This window comes from Haliaeetus albicilla, chromosome 1, assembly GCF_947461875.1.
Source record: "Haliaeetus albicilla chromosome 1, bHalAlb1.1, whole genome shotgun sequence".
NCBI classification, from domain to species: domain Eukaryota; kingdom Metazoa; phylum Chordata; class Aves; order Accipitriformes; family Accipitridae; genus Haliaeetus; species Haliaeetus albicilla.
This window is the reverse complement of record NC_091483.1, coordinates 29157200-29177615: the sequence shown is the minus strand read 5'-3', so window position 1 is coordinate 29177615 and position 20416 is coordinate 29157200. Positions and strand designations below refer to the sequence as shown.

The 20416-nt window shown below is 38.5% G+C and overlaps 1 protein-coding gene across 2 annotated transcripts in view; it reads left to right on the top strand.

Annotated features, from left to right (window-relative positions):
* BANK1 (B cell scaffold protein with ankyrin repeats 1) overlaps positions 1 to 20416 on the top strand; it is a 163718-nt gene that overhangs the window by 26382 nt on the left and 116920 nt on the right. For both annotated transcript variants that reach the window (XM_069783759.1, XM_069783748.1), the window contains exons 2-3: positions 1250 to 1648; positions 10566 to 10631. In XM_069783759.1, coding sequence (XP_069639860.1) covers positions 1250 to 1648; positions 10566 to 10631 — 465 coding nt within the window. The remainder of the gene's footprint in view (positions 1 to 1249; positions 1649 to 10565; positions 10632 to 20416) is intronic.

Sequence of the window (20416 nt, the reverse complement as noted above, 5' to 3'; positions counted from 1 at the left end):
CATCTCTACTATGCTTCTAACAGTGCATCCCACTATCCAGATCTATTGTTTGCCCAAGAAACATTTTAACTCTGTGTATGCCCATTTCCATATCTCTTGATATTCACGAAGCAGCAGCTTAGACACTCACCTGCAAAGAAGCTCTGGTGCACTGCAGACAAGTGTCAGTCAGGTTGCCTGACCCATCAGGAACCTGGGAGACACAGTGAAGTTCAGTGGAGGTAAAGTGCAGCAGGTGTATCTATTCCTGAGTCTCTTATTGTTGCTCCACAAGGCTGTGATTGTGAACTACTCAAGGGGTATTAAGCTACCCTGACATTTTAATGGATATTGTATTGGTCAGCAAATCACGGGGTTTTATGGTTTCACAGAATCACAAAATGTTTGAGGTTGGAACGGACATCTGAAGGCCATCTTGTACGACCGCCCTGTTCAAGCCGGGCCACCTAGAGCCAGGACCATGTCCAGGCACCTTTTGAGTAGCTCCAAGGAGGGAGATTCCACAACTGCCCTGGCAACTTGTGCCAGTGCTCACAGTAAAAAAAACGTTTCCTGATGCTCGAAGGGAGCCTCCTGTGTTTCAGCTTGTGCCTGTTGCCTCTGTTTCATATTGTCACCCTAGTAACACTGTGGAAGAGTGTTAGTCTTCTTACTAGCATCATGTTTTACATCTTAAAAAATCTTAAAGGGAAAGCAGAACTAACTAAATGTAGTTCTAGATTTATTTTTGTCATGTTCATAAGTAATTTTGTTAGAATAAGGACAGTAAAGAAAGATCACTAACGACTATCCTGATACCATGCTGCCAAAATATCCTGAACATACCAATCCTTTTTCTAATGAAGTCAGATCATGTCTAGTGTTCAAATATATATTCTTTACTTCTGCCATTAAAGCTAACTGTTGCATTTTTAGTAGTATCACCTATTTGTCAAGAATCCAGGAGTGAGCAGAATGTGTGAATGCGCTCTGCTTTCTACACTGCAATTTCAGTATTTATTCTGAAATACTAGTTGAAGCTATTCTAAACATAAAATATTCTGAGCTATTTTACCAGCATTTCTGTGGATGATCTTTCTGCCTTGGTCTAGAAATAAGCAGGTGGTTGTCATGTCAACGTGATGACCTGTCCTGTTTCTTCAGCACCTCAAATTCTTAAGTGGGGGGAAACTAACAATGTGTCTTCTGATATTTATAATGGATTCAAAATGCATTTGAAATTATTTTTTTAATGTTTTCTTCTCTCTAGAAAATACCAAGGATATTCTTGTGATATATGAACAAGAAGCAGAAGAGTGGGCTCTGTATTTAAAATGTCTTTTTGGACACATAGTGAACGAAGGAGGAATCTTACTCTACAATCTGGAGACTTCGTCTTTCAAGCGCCAGGAGCTACTCTCTTTACCCTATTATAAATGTAAACTGCTGATACTATCGTGTGGACTTCTTAACTGCCTGAATCAAAAGAGAAGTTATTTTCTGGAGCAAGTTCTAAAACCTCCAGATGATGTGGTGATCCTACTTTGTGGGGTGGAGAATTCGGATATTCTTTATGAGATACTGACCTTAGATAGAGGCAGCGAAGAGATTTCTGCTGATCAGGAACCTGAGGAATATCTCTCTGTTATTAATGGAATTATTCAACCAGGTAATCTAAAAATGAAAACTTTGTATGATTATTAAAAGAGTTTTCTTAGCTATATTAATACCATTTGGAAGAGAAAAAAAGTGATAATTCAGATTTTCTGAAGAAATTATCTCTCTTCAGCTTGGTCCAACAGTTTTAGTTTGATGATGCATTTGTCATTGAAGTGTGATGAAACTGTTGTACTCTTAGTCTGGCTTCATTTTCTCAGGGAAGCAGCTTTGGAACGTCTAAAAGCTGCCACTGGCACCTGTGAACCTACCATCACTACTTCATGGTAAGATTGAAGAGCTGACATACACTTGTTTCTCTGTTTCCTGAGTTTACAAATCTCAGAAGCTGTACAAAACTATGGGTTTATGTTTAATCTCTTTCAAAATGCCTTAATGTGACAATGTATATATCTCTTTAGATAAATCTGAGTGAAAAATAATTACTGAGTAGGACCCGGTTTTGTGGATGGCATCATTTCCTGTGTGACACACAAAAGCTGTAAGAGCAGAAGTTCCCTTCCCCTTGTACCAACCCAAGTAATAAGTCTGTACTGGAAGAACTAAAACTATCCAGTTTGTATGTGTTTGCACATCCATGGAAACTACGAAGAAGCATTAATGTAAAAATTAGCACTTCTGGAATGTAAGAAAAACCCCTCTCCTGAGGGTGAGAGGTACTGAAATGGCAAAGTCTGTGCACATGCTTTAGTTTAACCCAAAGTTTTACTTTGCCAGACTGCGCAAATGAAACCAAGAAATAGCTTTAGAAAGACAGATGCATGGGCCACTTTGGAAAAGCAGTGTAAGTTGTGCACAGGTTTCAGGTAGATGGCTGTGTGTTTTCCTTTGAAAGCTATTTACTACTGCTTCTTTGTAGTCTCTAGGTCTCTTACCTCCTCTCAGTTCTTGCTATTTTGTCATGATTTTGTCTGCTAAGCAGAACATTGTGTTTCTGTTTTTGTTACCCGTGAGGTGCCATTTTACTGGTATGGGAGCTTGTGCTTGAGAAAGACATCCTGCAGTTCAGGAGTTTTACTCAGAAGTCAACCTGGTTTGGGACGCAGATGAACAACCAAGAGTATTCTTTTGAACTCAGGGGTAGAGAGACCCCAGATGAGTCAGAATGGCCTAGCTGGATGTCCCTGCTGCCTTGTGCTTGAGCAGATAAGCTTAAGCATACTGTAAGGCTTTCAAACCTGTCCAGAATGTGTCTACATACAGTCTGGCGATACGGATCAGTGCTTTCAAAACGAAGTTTTAGACTCCTCCTTCCCAGCCATCTCCTGTTCTGACATTTCTTGCTGTTCAGTATTAATTAACCTTTTCCTCAGTATATCTCTTTTGAGCATCTCTCAGACTTTAAGTTTTGGAGCTAATTACAGTTGTCTGGTCTGGTTTCAGGAGGTAATGTTTGCAGTTTCTGACTGTGTCTGATATGTAGCTTTATACTGAAGTTCCTTGGCAGCTTTCTAGTGGAATGAAAGCAGTGGGTCTATACAATGTGTGTGTATATAGGAAGGAACTGGGCCCAGAGATAGTTGACTTGTGCAGGAAATTGCAAACTTTTCTGCAAAGATAAACAGTTTCTGAGAAGATAGATGATGGTTCTTTGCTTAGGTCTGTGCATTCACAAAAATATTTATTGCATCTGCCCTTGGGATTTTACTCACATTGTAATCTCAAGTGACTAATAGGTGCTCAAATGATCTTTTCTTTGGCAGTGGTCAATATCAGCAACTTCAGAGACGAGTACAAAGCTGAATTAATGAATAGCTGTTGAAGGCCTCGGTCTCAGTGTGTACATCTTTACCAGGGATGCATAGACTATGGCTGGGATCAGACAAGTTCAATTGACTGAACTAGATCTAGAACTGGGAGTAGTGTTGCTGCCTGGTACTTCAGTGTGTAAACCCTCCTCCATACACATGGCTGAGAACTGCTCTCGCCCTGTTTTTTCTGTACTGGTGTGCCCTGGCCATCAGGCAGGCCAGCTCAGATCAGTGCTTGCTAGAAGACCTCTGCACTGCTCTTTGTGGCAGAGTGAAAGTAATCCAAGTGCAAGATTTGCTGTCACCTGGCTGTTGATTTAAGCTCTGAGGAATGAAAATGTGCACGTCTTACCATTATTTACCTTTGCTTAAAGATAATGGTGACTGTTTGCAGTGTCTGTATTTATGATATTCTTTGTCGAATCCTATTAAGCTCTTAGCTTTTGTGATATCTGTGGCAGGGGTTTTGACAGATTACGCATCTGGGAAAAAGATTTTTCCCGTGTTTTTAAAACGGCTTGTTAAGGGGTTATTAAGTATACTTGGATTATTTTTTCCTTTGGACCAATTTTTTTATGCCTTTCTTCAGGACTATGCACTCATAAGATTTCCCACCTCTCTTCATATGGATCATCATCTTCTGTGCTTTTAATTGTTTTTAGTGCTTATCCTTTGTCCCTTATATTTCTGCTTTTGGAGATAGTGATGAAAACACTTTTGTGTATGTTCTTCATGCTTTTCCATTCCTTTTTTTCCCTAAACTGTTCACTGCTGTTAACTTGTTCCTCCATGCATTTGTACCTTCTTGTCTCCTCAGTATTAACAAGAGCTGTCACTTTACTGAAGTCTAAAAATTTAGTGATGTGCTTAATTACAATGATTACATGGCATCAGGCTGTTGTGCACCAGCGCAACTAAATTCTATTGGTCCCTTAGGACAGCGGGCCATCTCAATCCTAGGTCTAACTGATGCCTGGACTCAGGAGCAGCTTGTGGGTAGTTAGAACATCTGAAGATGGGTGCTAAATCAGGTTGTTACCTCACAGTCCTGAAGAGTATTAATAACAGTGTAGCTTATGTGTTAGTAATCAGCACCCTTCCACTACAGCTTTCTCCATACTCTGCAAAGTTCCTAGGCAAGGTAAGTTCTCAGCTGTCTCTTCTGCCCTAGATGCTATTCTCTTTGCACTGTCTCTATGGTCTGAGATGGAAAGACTGCAAAACAAATCTAATTTTATATGTGTCACCCCCCCCCCCCGTATTATTTCATTATTTTGCCAAAACCTCTTGCCTACCAGGTGATGCCAGTTTCATCTTGTTGGAGCAGGTAGGGCTCTTTATCTCTTAAAACTTCCTTCTACCTCTAAAATAGTATATAAGCCAAAAATTCTAGGCAAAAACCAATCCTAATTAAAATGCTCAGTAAAACTAAATAAAATAGAAGATGCAGGGGGTTTTGTACCCAGCAGAGAGCTTGTTTGTCCTGTAATGTGATTCAAACACAAAATCGGAAGGGTTTGTCATTCCTGTTTGAACATGTTCTTGGAGCAGTAAAGGGAGAACTGAGACATGGAAACTGGCCTTTCTAACATATGTTTCCTGGATGGTGACAGATTTTATTATATTCACCTTATCCATGAAGAGGAATGCAAATACGTTTATTGTTGTCAAAAGATTCCTTTAGCAGGACTTGTTCACAAAATACTTCAATGTTTGAAATTGCCACATTCAGATTTAGAGTTGGTTTTTAATTTTGTGTAAGGGCCTGTGGTCATAAAAAAGGATAAATCTCTGGGAAAGAGTAGAACACTCAGAAATTTTATTATTCTATGTTAACATCTAAGATGGCCCAGTGTGACTCTAGAATTCTGACTTTTCTTTAACAGCTTTCCCTAATATTGCTGAAAGTAGAATCAGGAGACACATTTTGTCTGCATCTCTTTTTTCCTTTCCCTTTTTCTTTCTACAACTTCTTGGTCTGCTGAACTATGTACCCCTTTTTATATTAAATTGACATACTTTCAGTGTGTTAATTCAGTACCCTGGGGGGTTTTGGCCTAGACATAGCTGGGCTTTTTGTTTAGTCCTGAAACACTTCCACTTCAAATCCAGGCTAGCCGTATGTTTAAGTAGGGGATTTGTAGATAGAGGGAGATATTTGCAGCTGGAGGTAATTACTTAGATCTTTAAATGTCCTGAATTCCTCCTGTAGTTATTTGTGCCTCAGTATTGATGATGCAAAAATAGAACAGGTCTTATCTAATACAAATAATTTTCTATGACACTGTTTCTAAAGTGTCCTGACACTTTTATGAGACTTTTTGGTGGGACTTCTCAGTACAGCTCAGGAGTTGTAAGTATCCATTAGTCTGCTTGCTGTTTTATTAGGTTTCCTTGTTTACAGCTCAACAAAACAACTCTTGTCACTTCCACTTCCAGCCTTTTCTCTAAGCAGTGGTATCCTCTTTTTTTTTCCAAAATATGAAGAGAATCTACTTCTATAAAGTTTGATAGTTGAGAACTGCTCAACAAACCTACATGTATCCATTCATTATCTGCTGTTGTAGCGAAAAGTGAGAAGAGGTGCATAAAGTAACATAACCCAACTAGAAAACTGTATTCACAGTCTTTGACAGCACAGGAAATATTTTCAGAATGAGTATGTAACTTTTACGTGAGACAGGAATATGCCATTAATTTCTAATTGTGGCCTAAAAAGTATTCTGTGTACTTGCACACGATTTTAATCACCAAAAAGAGTAATGTTAAGAAAACGACTTTTGCTGCTACTAGTAAGGTATAGATCAGGAGTAATGAGATACTAGCATTGGGTATTTGTCTCTAATAAGTAAATGTTGGACAAACAGGCTGGAAGCTTAAAATAGGGCTTAACAGATGCAAATCTTCAGCCTGCTTCAAATATGGAGCTAATTTCCATTCTGCAGGTCACAGAAAAGAGAAATAAATCACTATATTTTTACCATCAGCTTTTATGGTATCTGTCTCCTGTTTCATTTCTGGTACAGTGGCATAGATTTTCTTGGAATTGTACCAGGAATTTGGGTATGGTGTTGAACGCTGAAGTAACACTTCATGTTTTGAATCCACTGCTTTGCTTGTTCTCCTCTAAAACCCTCTTCAAGTTGGTACTCAAATATGAGTAACCAATGGCAATGTATTTTCTTAGGCTGTCAGCAAGACTTGTGCTGATGAGCTAAACCCCTTAATTTAAGTGGGAACTTTAACATTGTCCTCAATGGGCAAGTGTTTCATCTAGATTTTGACGCTGACTTGGAGTCTACGAAGAAATGAAGCTAAAATGCTAGCAAGAACCAAAGTTGAAAAGGAAGTAAAATCACTAGAATTTTTGGTTTGTTTGCTTGTGAGTACTGAACATGGTGTATTTTTGTGTGTGTGTGAACTAAAGTCTTGGTTGTAAAGATTTCTCACATGGGCACACAAGATTGAGTAAATAGAGGGAAGTTGGTACGTGGTTCTGGCTTTGTTCACTGCCAGGGAAAATTGCAGTAGATGAGACCACACAGTTGTGCCTCCCTTTCCTCCTTCCCCAATGTATTTACATTCAGACAGCTCATAACCACTGTTGGTGCTTTAAGGCAGTGAGGTCATCTGCTTATTGAGGAGCACCTCAAATGCCAATTAAACTTCTTTTTTTTTAAACAAAAATAATCTGTATGAATTTATCATAAGCAGAAGAGCAGAAGGGGCATTTTGTTAGCTGAAGTGTGCTATGGTATAGTCGTCATTTCCATTTTGCCCTGCCAATGCATCTTTGAACTGCTCTGCAGGGACTGCTGCTAAGATTACCAGATTAATAAATCTTCCTGAGATGTTGTGTTTCTCCATCTCCACACAGAATGATTGCTGGGATGCCAGTGCAGTGATGGAGATTTGTAACGGGGATGACTGTCAATAAAAAACTGTGGTTAGTGTCATGAACTTATTTCATCTGGCATGTGATCCTGGCTATTTCAAACCAGAAGAGAAACTGAAGTGGAGCCTGGAGGTGGCAACCGTAGATATGATGTTAAGACTGCCATCCCCTGCTGCTTAAACTGTTTGAGTTCTTTGTTCTTTCTTCTCTTATCTCTGCAAAATCCAGAGAAGACTTTATTCGTAATATAACCAGGTTTCTTAGCAGCTCATGTTTTGATCTGTCTAGCCAGTCATGGTGACCTGTACCATTGGATTCTGAAGTATGCATCATGTATGTGATGTTTTTTCCTCTTGACACTAATTGGATGAAAGCTGCTTACACCTGGAAAAGTGAATGCACTGACATCTTAAAGTGAATGTTCTTTAACAGCATTTAGGACAAGCTCATAAAAAAATGTGTTTATAATAAAATTCAAATGACTAAAACATGAGCATTACTGCAACAACATGTACTAATTTAAATTAATGTACTGTGATTTTACTGTTGTTTATTTAAGTTATAAATTTTTTATTTTTAAAATTAATTAATGGATTTATCATCATTAGTCTGCTCTTTCAATGTTGCAAGTGGACACCATCCAAAATTATGTCTTGTTTATGGCACAACAGTCATCAGTCAGTATTTAGCTGCGGTTGTGAGGCTATTTCTAAAGTTTACAAATAATTTAAGTTTAAGATTTCCAGCAGGTGTTTTTCAGCTAGAACTGTAAAATGGCTGTGTGAATCTGTACTCTTACATGTCCTTCATACAATGTATTATTGACTCTCATCGGGTTTTGCACTGCGGTTACCAATCACAGTTACTGAAAAGTTATTATTGGAAGGCATCTAGAGAAGTCCTCTGGAAATGCATTTTTTGCATATTTTTTTGGCACACAAGTGTTGTTATAACAAAATTGCTATTTGTAATTTCACTGTGATGTATTTCTGTTAAGTTAGTGTCAGCTTCTTGGAAATAGGATAAAATAAGGGTCATGTTGTTCTCCAGATTAAAAAAATTGTAACACCTATCCCTGAAAAAATGAAGTGTAGCACCCATTTTAGTTCATAGTGGGAAAAAAAAAATCAATACTAGGATAGCAAAAGAACAGATTTTCATATAGAATCAGATTTTGCTCTTGGTAGGGTCTCTCTGCACTTATTTGAATGGCTATGAGGACAGAACTTGGTCCAGAAAATGTTATTACAGTTAAAAAGTTAGGTGTTCAAAAGTCAAAAAGTTAAAGGTACAAAGTAGCCTATGAAACTTTAGTTAGGAGCCTTGTTCATAGGCATAATTGCCTTTAATTACCGAAGTTCATTCTTCCTGCCCCTCCCCCCCAAGAACCTGCCCTCATTAGTGCACAGCACAAATACTGCTCAGTTAATTAACAGTTATTTTATACTTTGGCTTCTGTTTGAGTTTGTAGTTGCATTATTTATGTATTGAATGCCATTCAAATCCTGATGAGAAAACAGAATTATTAATTTCCTAATGTGCTTTCCTGTAGAACTCCTTTCTGTATTGAGTGCTGTCCAAAGATTATTTTATTTTATCATCATTTTACATACTAGTATTTAGCAAGATCAGGGTGAAACATTTCTTCCACTTCTGATACCACTTTAAGACATTACTTTTCATAACACTTACCATTTTTTACGTCCATATTCAAACTCCCTTTAATTTCAGATGTGTTTGTGACTACTCAGATGTCTGCAGGTCAGCTGTAAGGTCTTTCACAGAAAGTGCAATACAAAACTAATGAGCAATTCTGAAAAGCATGTTTTAAAAGCCTCAGCTTTTTGCCTCAAAACTTCAGGATGGGAACCTGAAATTACCTAAATTCTCTAGAGCAGCAATCAGCTAATATCACTGTCCTTTCTCTCACTGGAATCCTCTCCTCATTCACTGGACTCTTGTTATTACAAGAATAACTGAATCAAAATATCATAGATGACACCTATTTTAAGTACAAAGCTACAAGTCAATGCCAGATTAGGTCTAACTTGTGCACTGTCCACGCTACAAGTCAATTTAAAAGAAATAGTCAATATACTACAAAGGAGAAAGATTGCTTTTGAGTGTTCGGTTTTTTGCAACCTTAATAAAGTAATTGTAAAGCAATTACTTTCTTAGGCTCGTCTTCTCATCCTAGGCCTGGCGTCTTTACCCAGTGACTCTTGCTTTTCAGTCTTGTCTCTTGTAGCAATATTGGTTATTAACTTCTGGAGCACCCAGCAATATATATGGAATTCTGATCAGGGTCCCACAGATGCTATACAAGCTCATGTTTGTGAGTTAGCTGAATCTCACGATACGGAGCTCTAGCAGGCCTTATATCTTTTACATCAATGTTACCTCAGATGTGGAAAACCAGGTGATAACTTGATCCAGCATAAAGAAAGAGTGGCATAGACAGATACTGCATAATACAGCAGAAAGTCTCCTGATAGTTATTAAGCCATCAAAATAATTTCAACAAATTGGAACTGATAGAGAGGTTTTTAAGATTTGACCAGTACTTTACATAATGTGGCCATTTCTTTTTTGCCCCAATACTGGGAACTCTGTAGCCAGATTTATTGTATTATCAAACACAGCCCTGCACAGTTGTCTTGTCTTCCAAACCCCAATGCCTGCATCCATCTTCCATTTCTCACTTTCCTGCACATGATTCCATTCTCTTTCCTTTTGCCCAACTCCTCTCCCATTGTTTGCTATATTGACTTTCAGGGAAACTTCTCTTCTTCCTCAAGCCCACATTTCTTACCTGCTATAGTAAATTGAAAAGATCAGTCACAGGGATGTTTACTGAAAAGGGGTGAATACAATTCTATCTAAAGATCTCTCTAGGCTTATTCTTCTCCCCTAGCCCTTGGATTATTTTTTTTCTATCTGCAAAACTGTAGCTTTAAAATAGCTTCATCCTACATCTAAAATAGCATACAGAATTTAATCTAAAAAAAGCAAGTGGAAAACGGTGTCATGGTATTTCCTTATTTCTGAGGTTTTAGGTTGCTTGTCTATTTTTTTCTTAACTCTGTTTTATTTTGCCATTTTTTTTCCCAGCTTGATTTCTGATGCTAAGACCTTCCTTAGAGCAAACTAAACATTCTGTGAAACAATCAAGTAGGATAGCAATGATCACTGTCATCAGAGTTGATGAGCAGTTAAAGACAGTTCCAAATAGATACAATTAAAGAATTATTCTTTTTTCCTAGATAAGCCACAAAATGATAATCCTGGAGACTCTTCATCTTACATCTATGAGGCAGTTCTTGCAGACGGTGAGTTGAATTCCCCTTGCTTTTACTCAAATAAAGCCAGTACTTTTCAGAAAATTAAATTTGTTTTCTTACATTTTGTCAGATGTGAAAGGCAATAAACTAACCTTACCATAGCTTACAGTTGTGTAGAGGAACATGCCTTGTTCTCAAATGTCCACCCATCCATCTATACCCACACATTCCTGTGAGGAGTGTGAAAAGGGGAGGAGATTCAACAGGAATGTTTCCTTTTTCCTTTAATTTCAGAGTAGAGAAAAAGGAAGACATGGAGAACTTTCCTTTTCTGTTCCCAGCATGAGGAGTTTTGCTTGTAGTAAAGAGAGAGCTAATCTGAAATTTTGGATAGATCAGTCCTACTCACATTACATTTGCAGCATTGTTCATTGGCAGCCAGTGGTTAGAAGCCCTGCATCACAACTTCTGCTCCTGTTGACATTTGCCATTCTTGTTTATTTATATTTGTGAAAGCCCGTAAAGAGTCTTAGTAGGGAAAACAGACTGGCAAAATCTCCACTTGCTTTTAGTAAAGAGCTACATAACATGTTTCCTATCCTCAGTTCTTACTTAAATAACTTTATTTCTGGGTTGACGCTGTTGTGAAGTGATTGGCTTAACAGCACCAGCATGCTGACTGATGGAAAAAGACAAGTAAGTTATTTTGGAATTCCTGGCATAGCAGTTCTGTGCTGCTGGACTGAAGTTACTGGCTCTGTGGGTCTGTTTTGCTGGTAAGGTGTAAGGGCAGAAGGATGCTGCAAGCTCACTGGCTCTTCCTTACTGGCACAAATTCAATATACATGTCAGTGATATACGGAGTTTAGAATTTTAGCTTCTTTAGCTAATTTCAAGACACGAGCATCAATTTGTATACTTTTAAATACTCCAGCCATTCCTGCTTACCATGCTTTGGTTCACAATGCAGAAGAATCTTGGAGCATGTGGATTGGATTCCTTTCAGATAAAACTAAAAGGGAAAGTGCACTCAGGGAGCTCACTGGGTGGACTTCAGACACTAAAAGGTGTGCATCCTACAGGTCCAGACCAGAACTAGTTGGAAATACGTCCCTTTGAAATGTGTATAGTATGGAAGGGAGTATTTAGTGCCAACTGTTTTTCTCTACTAAATCTTCTCCTGTTAGTCCCCCCTTCTTTCTGATAGGGACTGTTTGTGACTCTCTTGGCATCTTGGGTGTACTGGTGTGATCTCAAGCAGAAAGCTGCTGTAACGCTGCACTGTTTTATCCCTGCAGAACTATTGTCAAGGTTTCTAAGGATGTCTCTTTTGGTCCTGTGTTAAATGTGCCATGGGTCAGTGCACTGAAGAAGTTCATTGGTATAAAGAAGGCTTTTTGTCATTACTGGCTCATCATCCAGGTGGTCAATAAACTGGCATCATTCCTCTCATTCATGATCATGATGTCCAAAAAATGAGACAGTAAAAGAGGGAATGGTCAGAGAAAACAGAATCCCAAGAAAAGAAAGGAGTGGGGAGATGTTCCTCCAAGCTACTCCCACTTCAAACCCTGACTCTTTTTATATGAATCCTTTTTTGCTTTATATGGGGACTTGAAGAGAAGCTTTAAGTCCAAGTTTCCCATCAGCTGAATGATTGATGTTGTAATAAAGTGAATTGAGGATTTTCCAGCTGAGAAAGTCTTGCATTAAAAGCAAAATTTCACTTGAAATCTTTGCTGAAGTTGCCTTGACCACAGTTCTCAGTCAGCTTTTGGCAGTCATCTTGATAGCACTGATCGTATGTAGCTTCTGCTGGTTAATGATGTCTAGTTATTGCTAAGAGGACCAAAGAGATTCTCAATTGCTGTGATGAGTGAAAGGAACAACTAGAAAAGAGAGATTCCCAGTAATTGTATCCTGTATGTGAGGTTAAGACTGACTCCCGTATGAGTGTAAGGAAATATGTGGTTGACATTTCTTCTGCGGTGGTGCAACAGGGAGCAGTTATCTGATACCACTGCAGAACGTTGGAGGGAAAAGTAGCCCAAGAAGTGAAATGATTGCAGTTTCCAAGATTCAGCACGTCAGTCTTTACAAAGCCAAGAAAGATAAGACAGCAGCTGCAAATAAGCCTGTTTGCGCCTTGCAGAAAGTAGGTGAATCTTCAGGTAACCAGACAGAATTTGACTTTGGATGAATTGTGAAAAAATGTTTCCAGGGACTCTCTTTCTCTTCGCTTCTTCCTAATAAGAAGGAAGTGTATGCAGTGCTAAATTTTATGTATGACACAAAACAGAAGTGTCAGGAGGGATTATAAACCAAGAAAGGATTTTTGCTAGAACCCTGTAAATTCAGAAAAGAACAGCACTTTATGTAAGGTCTTAAGTGGAGACTGATATGCTGAAAGCTGAAGTTTGTTTTGAGTATGCAGATACTGTACAAAAGAAAGGATAAGCTGAGAGAAGATGGAATTTAGACTTGAACTGGAATGAAAGTTGAACAGATCAGAAGTATAAAGCTAAATGAGAAATCTAAAGCAACAATGGTGGACAGAGCAGTGAGTGGATGACAGGAGGTATTAAAAAAAAAAACAAACAAAACAAACTATATCCAATAAAGCAAAGATAGGTAAGGAATGAGCAAGTGCTAACAATCAATAAGAAGTGATTGACTAAAGTGAATTTTGCAAGGCCTTGCAGGAGAAGGTCAAACAGTACATTGGAAAATGGAAAAACAATATGATCACTGAGATCCTTTGGGGAAATATGAGCTACAAGCAGATGTGAAAACAATTGATTTGCTAGTGAGTGATGGAAAAGATCCAGTTATGGAATACTAATCACCATGATATGAATGTATGAGGATTCATTCCTGTAGGTGATAACTGAACAACTCAGCTCTTTAGCCACTTACAAATGTTGTTATGTGTTTACTTTATTTCTGGTTTCTATATAAGAAAAGTAGACTTAGTTTTATTACTAGAAAGCTGTATTTTGAGAAATTCCCCTGTGGTTCCTCAGAAAATTTTCTGATCCCCAAAGAATCATTATTTATAATTTGTACTAAGTTTAGAAGAGCGAAGCAATCTTACTAGGATCTGAGTATACAGCCTTGTAACCACACAGATAAAATGTGAATGCGTTATTGTGGAATTGGCATTCATTATTTTACCTGCAAAATAAAGCTACCTCAGATTTAGATACCCATTAGGTGATATTCAGCTTCAAAAAAAGGCTGTTCCCCTTCTTTGAAACAGCTTTGTCTTTTTTAACAGTTGCCATTTAAGGCTTGTATCCTAGCACTAATTAACTGAACCAATTAGGGATGGGCAAATGGAACACAAAAAGATGATTTTAAAGTGTAATAGCTGTCCGCCTAGACAGATGTCTGTTAACAGCAGACATCTTTTGGTCCTGCTCAGAGGTCTCATCAAACTAACATATATGTGCATACTGCGTTACCTGTATCCTTTACAAAACTAAACTGGAGAAAGGCCAGTACTGTGTAACAAAATAGATGGCATCCCTTCTGCAGATACAGAAAAGCTATCAGAGTACCTCTGCTATGCTATTCTTTGCTACAATTCTATCTGAAATCCTGTTGTAGTAAAATGTGCCTATTCTGGTGTCTAAGTGTTGGATTCAAGGACAGTGTCTTAAAAGAGAAAGACCTTAGATTACTTCCCTATTCATAACCCTAACAAAAGGAAAATAATCAGGAGTTAGAGAGCAAGTATGATTTTCAGATGTGTCTAAAAATATCACTCTTGATTGTGTTCCTGAGAAAGCAGCACACCTTTTAGCCTGCTTTAAGGGTCAATAGATTTTAGCTATTTCAAACCAAAGGTGGGAATAAATTGCAAAGCAGCCTGTCCCCTAGTGAGTCAGTCTTGCTGACAATTCACTTATTTTTTTTCCTTCTTTAATACCAAATGTGTCTGGCGTGAGTCTTTCCGCTGACAGCAGCTGTGGCAGCATGGCACAGGGAGACATGTGGTCTCTTAGATAGACAAGTCCCATGTAATTTAGACCTGCACAGATCAAGAACAGCATCATAAATTTCATCCAGGCATTGATAAGAGCCCTGTGCAAGTATTGGAGCTCTGCTGTCATACTCAGACTAAGATAACGCTATTTGGTAAATGAACTACTGCAGTCTAAGCTAGCTTCTGTTACCAGATTGATTTAAGGGATGCTATAACGTGGAGTATATTGTATTGTGTCAGTAAACATTTGGATACTATTAATGATATGTATCCTGTACTTTGAGTAGGGTGAAGGCTGAGAATGCCAGCTACCAGTGTCTCTCCTCCCCAGCCTCTCCCAGTGCAGTTGTTAAAGGATTTTTCAGTTATGTTAAACTTCATGACCGTCCAGCCATGTCATTTTTTGAACTTTGATGACTGTAAAGAATATTCTTCAAGAGAATAGCTTCAAACATGGCCAGGAGGGGAAAGTTTGGCTACTCACTAATAGTTCCTTGAGGGTGATATCTGTAGAAACTTAAACCCATATTCAGCCTGAAATCTGAGCTTTTGGCCTGCCTGCCAGGTGTGCTTCCCTGAAGTATGACTTGATTCCAAAATGCTCCTCTCTAGCTGTATTCTTTTATATCTAGTAATTCAAAATGTAGCCATGTGCCACTTCTGTGTCCAAGCATAGTGTGCAGTTTGTGCCAGGCCAGTTATAAGAGGCTTGAAATGTAGTTTAGAGATAATAGAGCCACTAGGCAGCTGCAGCTAACCCCTTTGGAATAATAAGGAAGTTGCAGGACCATTTTATCAGGCAAACAAATTTTGGAGGTCTGCTCACAACGTTGGATGCCTCTGCTATCAGTCCTTTCGTCTTCAGTGGTAATTTGAGTCCATAGCAGGAGGATAACCTGTCTCTGTTGTTGTAACAGCACATCTCAGATTTTGGGCAATGTTTAGTGCTGTATAATCCTTCACTGAAACAGAGCTGAGATATGTGTGTGCTGGTACCACAGAGAAATGGAACAAATATGCCTAAGTGTTCTTACTGTGATAGAACTCCAGTAACACTGAAGTGGATAGATGGACTCTTTAATAAAACATTAGGCTTTAATAACAGAACTGCTGGTGCACACAGAGGGCCAGACTTCAGTTTGCTTCTCCCTGGAGAAGTGTCGTGGTTTAACCCCAGCCAGCAACTAAGCACCCTGCAGCTGCTCACTCACCTCCCTCACAGTGGGATGGGGGAGAGAATCAGAAGGGTAAAAGTGAGAAAACTCATGCATTGAGATAAAGACAGTTTAATAGGTCAGGCAAAAGCCGCACACGCAAGCAAAGCAAAACAAGGAATTCATTCACCACTTCCCATCGGCAGGCAGGTGTTCAGCCATTTCCAGGAAAGCAGGGATCCATCACGCGTAGTGGTTACTTGGGAAGACAAACGCCGTCACTCTGAACGTGTGTGTCCCCCCCCCCACTTCTTTCTTCTTCTCCCAGCTTTATATGCTGAAGCATGACGTCATATGGTCTGGGATATCCCCGTGGTCAGTTGGGGTCAGCTGTCCCAGCTGTGTCCCCTCCCAACTTTTTGTGCCCCCCCAGCCTCCTCACTGGTGGAGTGGGGTGAGAAGCAGAAAAGGCCTTGGCTCTGCGTAAGCCCTGCTCAGCAGTAAGGAAAACATCCCTGTGTTATCAACACTGTTTCCAGCACAAATCCAAAGCATAGCCCCATACTAGCTACTATGAAGAAAGTTAACTCTACCCCAGCCAAAACCAGCACAAGCAACAGCAGGATGAAAGTATCCAGAATGTAGAAACTGGAAATAACAGGCTTGGGTTCCATCAACAGTTCTGCTCAGCATCTAAATGACCTCAGGCAGTAGTTATTATTTCCAAACTAATCAGTGTGCCTAATAGTTTAGAAACTCTCTGGGACAGTCTCTTTAGATTCTGTGTGTCTAAAGCTCAGCAGAGTGGTCATATTATTAGTGCTGCTGCTGCAGCTGAAAATCATAGAATTGATTGCAGTAAAAATAATAACATGAATTGATATTTAAAGATAAACTTATTCCCAAAAAGCCTCTAAATATATGCATCCTAACCAAAGCACTGATTTCTGAGTTTAAGTCAAATCTTTCTTCCAAGCCACAGACCAGTTAGGAACTAGTTAGTTGTCATAGCCTTAGACTGCCTCTGTATACACAGTTAAAATCATATGGAAGTATATATATATATAAAGAAACGCCTACAGTTTCATGCATATTATTTCTTAAAGATTATTGATAAATTCATGGTAAATTGGTTTTTGCTGTTCTGGAGTTATTTGAAGGCAGGATTTTTTGGTTTTACTATCAGATCCGATATGGCTACACATAATAAGACTTTTATATTGTGTTTTAGATGCTTTTATGATGACTCCATTAGGCTACAATTATATCAGAGTGGTAAATTGTTGTATACAAAAACAGACTCGGTAATACAAGAACAGGGGGATATGCATCTTCACAAACAATCTTTGCCTACAGGTATATAGTAATGCATAAAACAATAGATGGAGGGGGTGTCCAGGGATTGCTCTGTTATGGGAGTGAAATAGACGTGAATGAAAATTGCAGCACCATCAGTTGCTAAGATGACATAAACACCAACTCCAAATATTCCGAAAAGGAAAAACTGTTCTTCATAGCTTTTAAGGGAACTGTCAATTTGATGCTCATTTGCGAGAAAAATTGTTCACCATAAATAAAGTAATAGAAACATTTTGGAGACATGGGCAAAATAGGCCAACTCGCAGAAAGCTACTGTTTTTGACAGAACTACTCAACCGTGCAGGAGAAACTGGGACTGAGAATGCTTTTGAGAAAAACAAAGATAACTGCCAATGTATTTGCAAAAGGTAGATGATTCAGCATAGAGAGAAACATTATTTAAAGCTTGTTCAATAATGAATATGTTTACCTTGGTCTGGAATTTATATATGGTAGAAAATAAATGAAAGAAATTAAGATTTGAGTTAGATGTTTATGTGTTTGAGTATGTGTTCAATAATTTTCTGTGGTTTTTAGAAACCTTTCCGTTCCTAAGCCCTCTCTCACCATCAGTAAGAGAAAACTTTTCAGCAGAGCAGAAAAGGGGATTTGCTTTGAAATCATATCTTAGAAAGGGCTTATGGTAAAAATGAATAAATCCTGTGTTCATGCCGAGGAAAATAGGCTCATTGAATGAAGCCCAATGTGGTGGATAGTTTCAGTCTCCATGTTTCCCATAGCCTTTCTTGGGTCATTTATAAAGCAATTTATGCAGTTAGAGGCTGCCTTTCCATCCCACTCTGCTGCACTCTCTGCTGAGTTCATACAGCATTTACAAATACCCATACTTTAAGAGGATTAACTTTCATAAATGCCTATGATAAACTTATGGTGGATTGCAGGAAGAATATTATGTGCCTAAGTCTTTTTTCTTGATTTTTCCACATTATAGAAGGTTACTTCGTTTTTTTCTGTGTGGCTCTACTTTCATCCACATTTCTGCAGAGCACTCACACGTGTTTCACTTTAAGCTTTTGAATTGCAAGAAAGTCACTTATACACAAGCACCTTTTGAATTGTACTTCACAGAGCCCAGTAGGACCACCTCTGCCTTTACCTCACATCGTGCTGGGGAGTGGTCCTACCATATTACATGCTGCTGCACTTAAATGATCTGCTGAATTTAGTGTAAGTGCTCTTCCCCGTAATCCTCTTTGTTTTAATCTTTGACACTGGAACACCCTGTCTTTTCTTTCACATAGCAAGTTGGCCACATGTGCTTAATTACCTTTCCATTCCTTGTCATCTCCCTAACCTGATTTGCCAATATTTCTCATCCTCTTATATGTTGTTTGATCTAGGGATAAATGAGGACCTTTTTTGTGATGCAGTTTCAGTTCTTCAGCAAGCATTGCTTTAGCAAGACTTGAGGAAGAACTGAAATTTGTAAAGCTAGCAGGCATTTTGCTTTTGTAAAAGCAACTGAATTTTGGCTGTGAGATTTGTTCCATGGGTAGCCTTAGAAAACACATAAATCTTTCATGAGTTTGTTTTCTGCTATTTTTAATACCCCAAATCTGTCACATACATTGTTGTCTCAAAACATGTAGCAAGTACCAAGTAATCAAAGACAGAGACAATTTATAATCCTCATGTAGAGAGCAATAGGCATAGCTAAAGAGTGTATTTGAAAAGTTAGAATTTGGGGGGGGGGGGGGGGGTGTTGGATGTGGCATGAAAGTTGTTCAGAAGCCATGGTGAGGCATTAATTGTTGAATTCACAAGAGACTAGAGAGGCTTCATTAAAATTTCTCAGTTTATGCTAAGGAATGAAATTTCAAAGTCATTTCATGAATTCAGTTAAAAATGTTAAATTGAAAGCAATAATGCATTCCAAAAGGTTTTGTGTAAAATATACCAAATTGATGTATTGAAGTTACATGAATTAAGAGAGGACATTGAAGTAAAATTGGAAACATCAGCACTGTGCCCAATGAAGTGAATAACTGTTACAGTAAGTGTGTGCAATATTTTATTATTTAAATATGAACTTAAATTTAAGATCAGTCCTTTCAATGTGACCATCAGCAGTAGATATTTGTCAAAAGTAAGCCAACAAAAGTAACCTGATGGAAATGGAGCATTACCTTCTATAATAGATGATAATTCCCAGTAGGACTGCCCTGAATACCCAAGGGAAGATTATCATAGATTTTCCTTTCTTTTTAGCTTCTAGCTCATAGTGCTGTCTAAGCATCATTAGCTATAGTTAATAATTTCTTATACTTCGATCCTACAAGAAAGGGTCCGGTTTTATTCATCCATTATTTTAATCATTACTGCTACATTTTAAGAACCACACAAATAGGTCACCATTATATAAAACGTTAAAAGAACACATTCTCCAAGCAACAAATACCCTTTAATAAGTCCTCTCTCTTAGATATTCCAGCATTATAATGATGTTCCTTTTATGTTCCTTTTAAGCTAATCTTCACCTACGGTTGTAAATTCTTGTTAAATGATGATTTTTCTGAAAGCCTTAGCAATTAGTGGAGCTCCCTAGCCCTTGCTTTCAGTTTAAAAGCAAGACTGTAAAGCGGATTCACAGTGAAGATGTCCAAAATGTAAATGTTCAAAAGACCTGTACGTCAGGCAACACCTTCTCCCCACATTAAACAAACATTGTCTATACATTGCTCCATTGGTGTTACTAGAATCTCATTGCTATAGTATTAAACCCTTATGAGCTACATTGTTTTAGTTAATGCCACCAAGCCAAGGCTTGCTTAATCTCTGGTGTATTGCTGAACAGCATTTAAAATAACACTTCACGTGGTTGTTTCATGTTCCACATTTTAGGACAGATAGTGTGCAACTACTGGCAGGAATCTGAGTGCAGGAGATGATGACTTTGGAGCTTGGTTATTAAATATATAGTAGTGATAAAATAGATCCCTGTTATTCTTGGCCTGCTGTACGTGGCTTTCATTGATTGTCAGGTAGACCTGATGTTTAGTGAAAGAGGTCTTAATGGTTTTTAGGTAATAAATTGCTAACCACTTTTACAGTCAGCAGGGGAATCATAGAATCATAGAATCATTTAGGTTGGAGAAGACCTTCAAGATCATCGAGTCCAACCATTAGCCATGCCCACTAAACCATGTCCTGAAGTACCCCGTCTACTCGCTTTTTGAATACCTCCAGGGACGGTGACTCAACCACTTCCCTGGGCAGCCCATTCCAATGTCTGACAACCCTCTCAGTAAAAAAGTTTTTCCTAATAACTAACCTAAATCTCCCTTGCCTCAACTTGAGGCCATTTCCTCTTG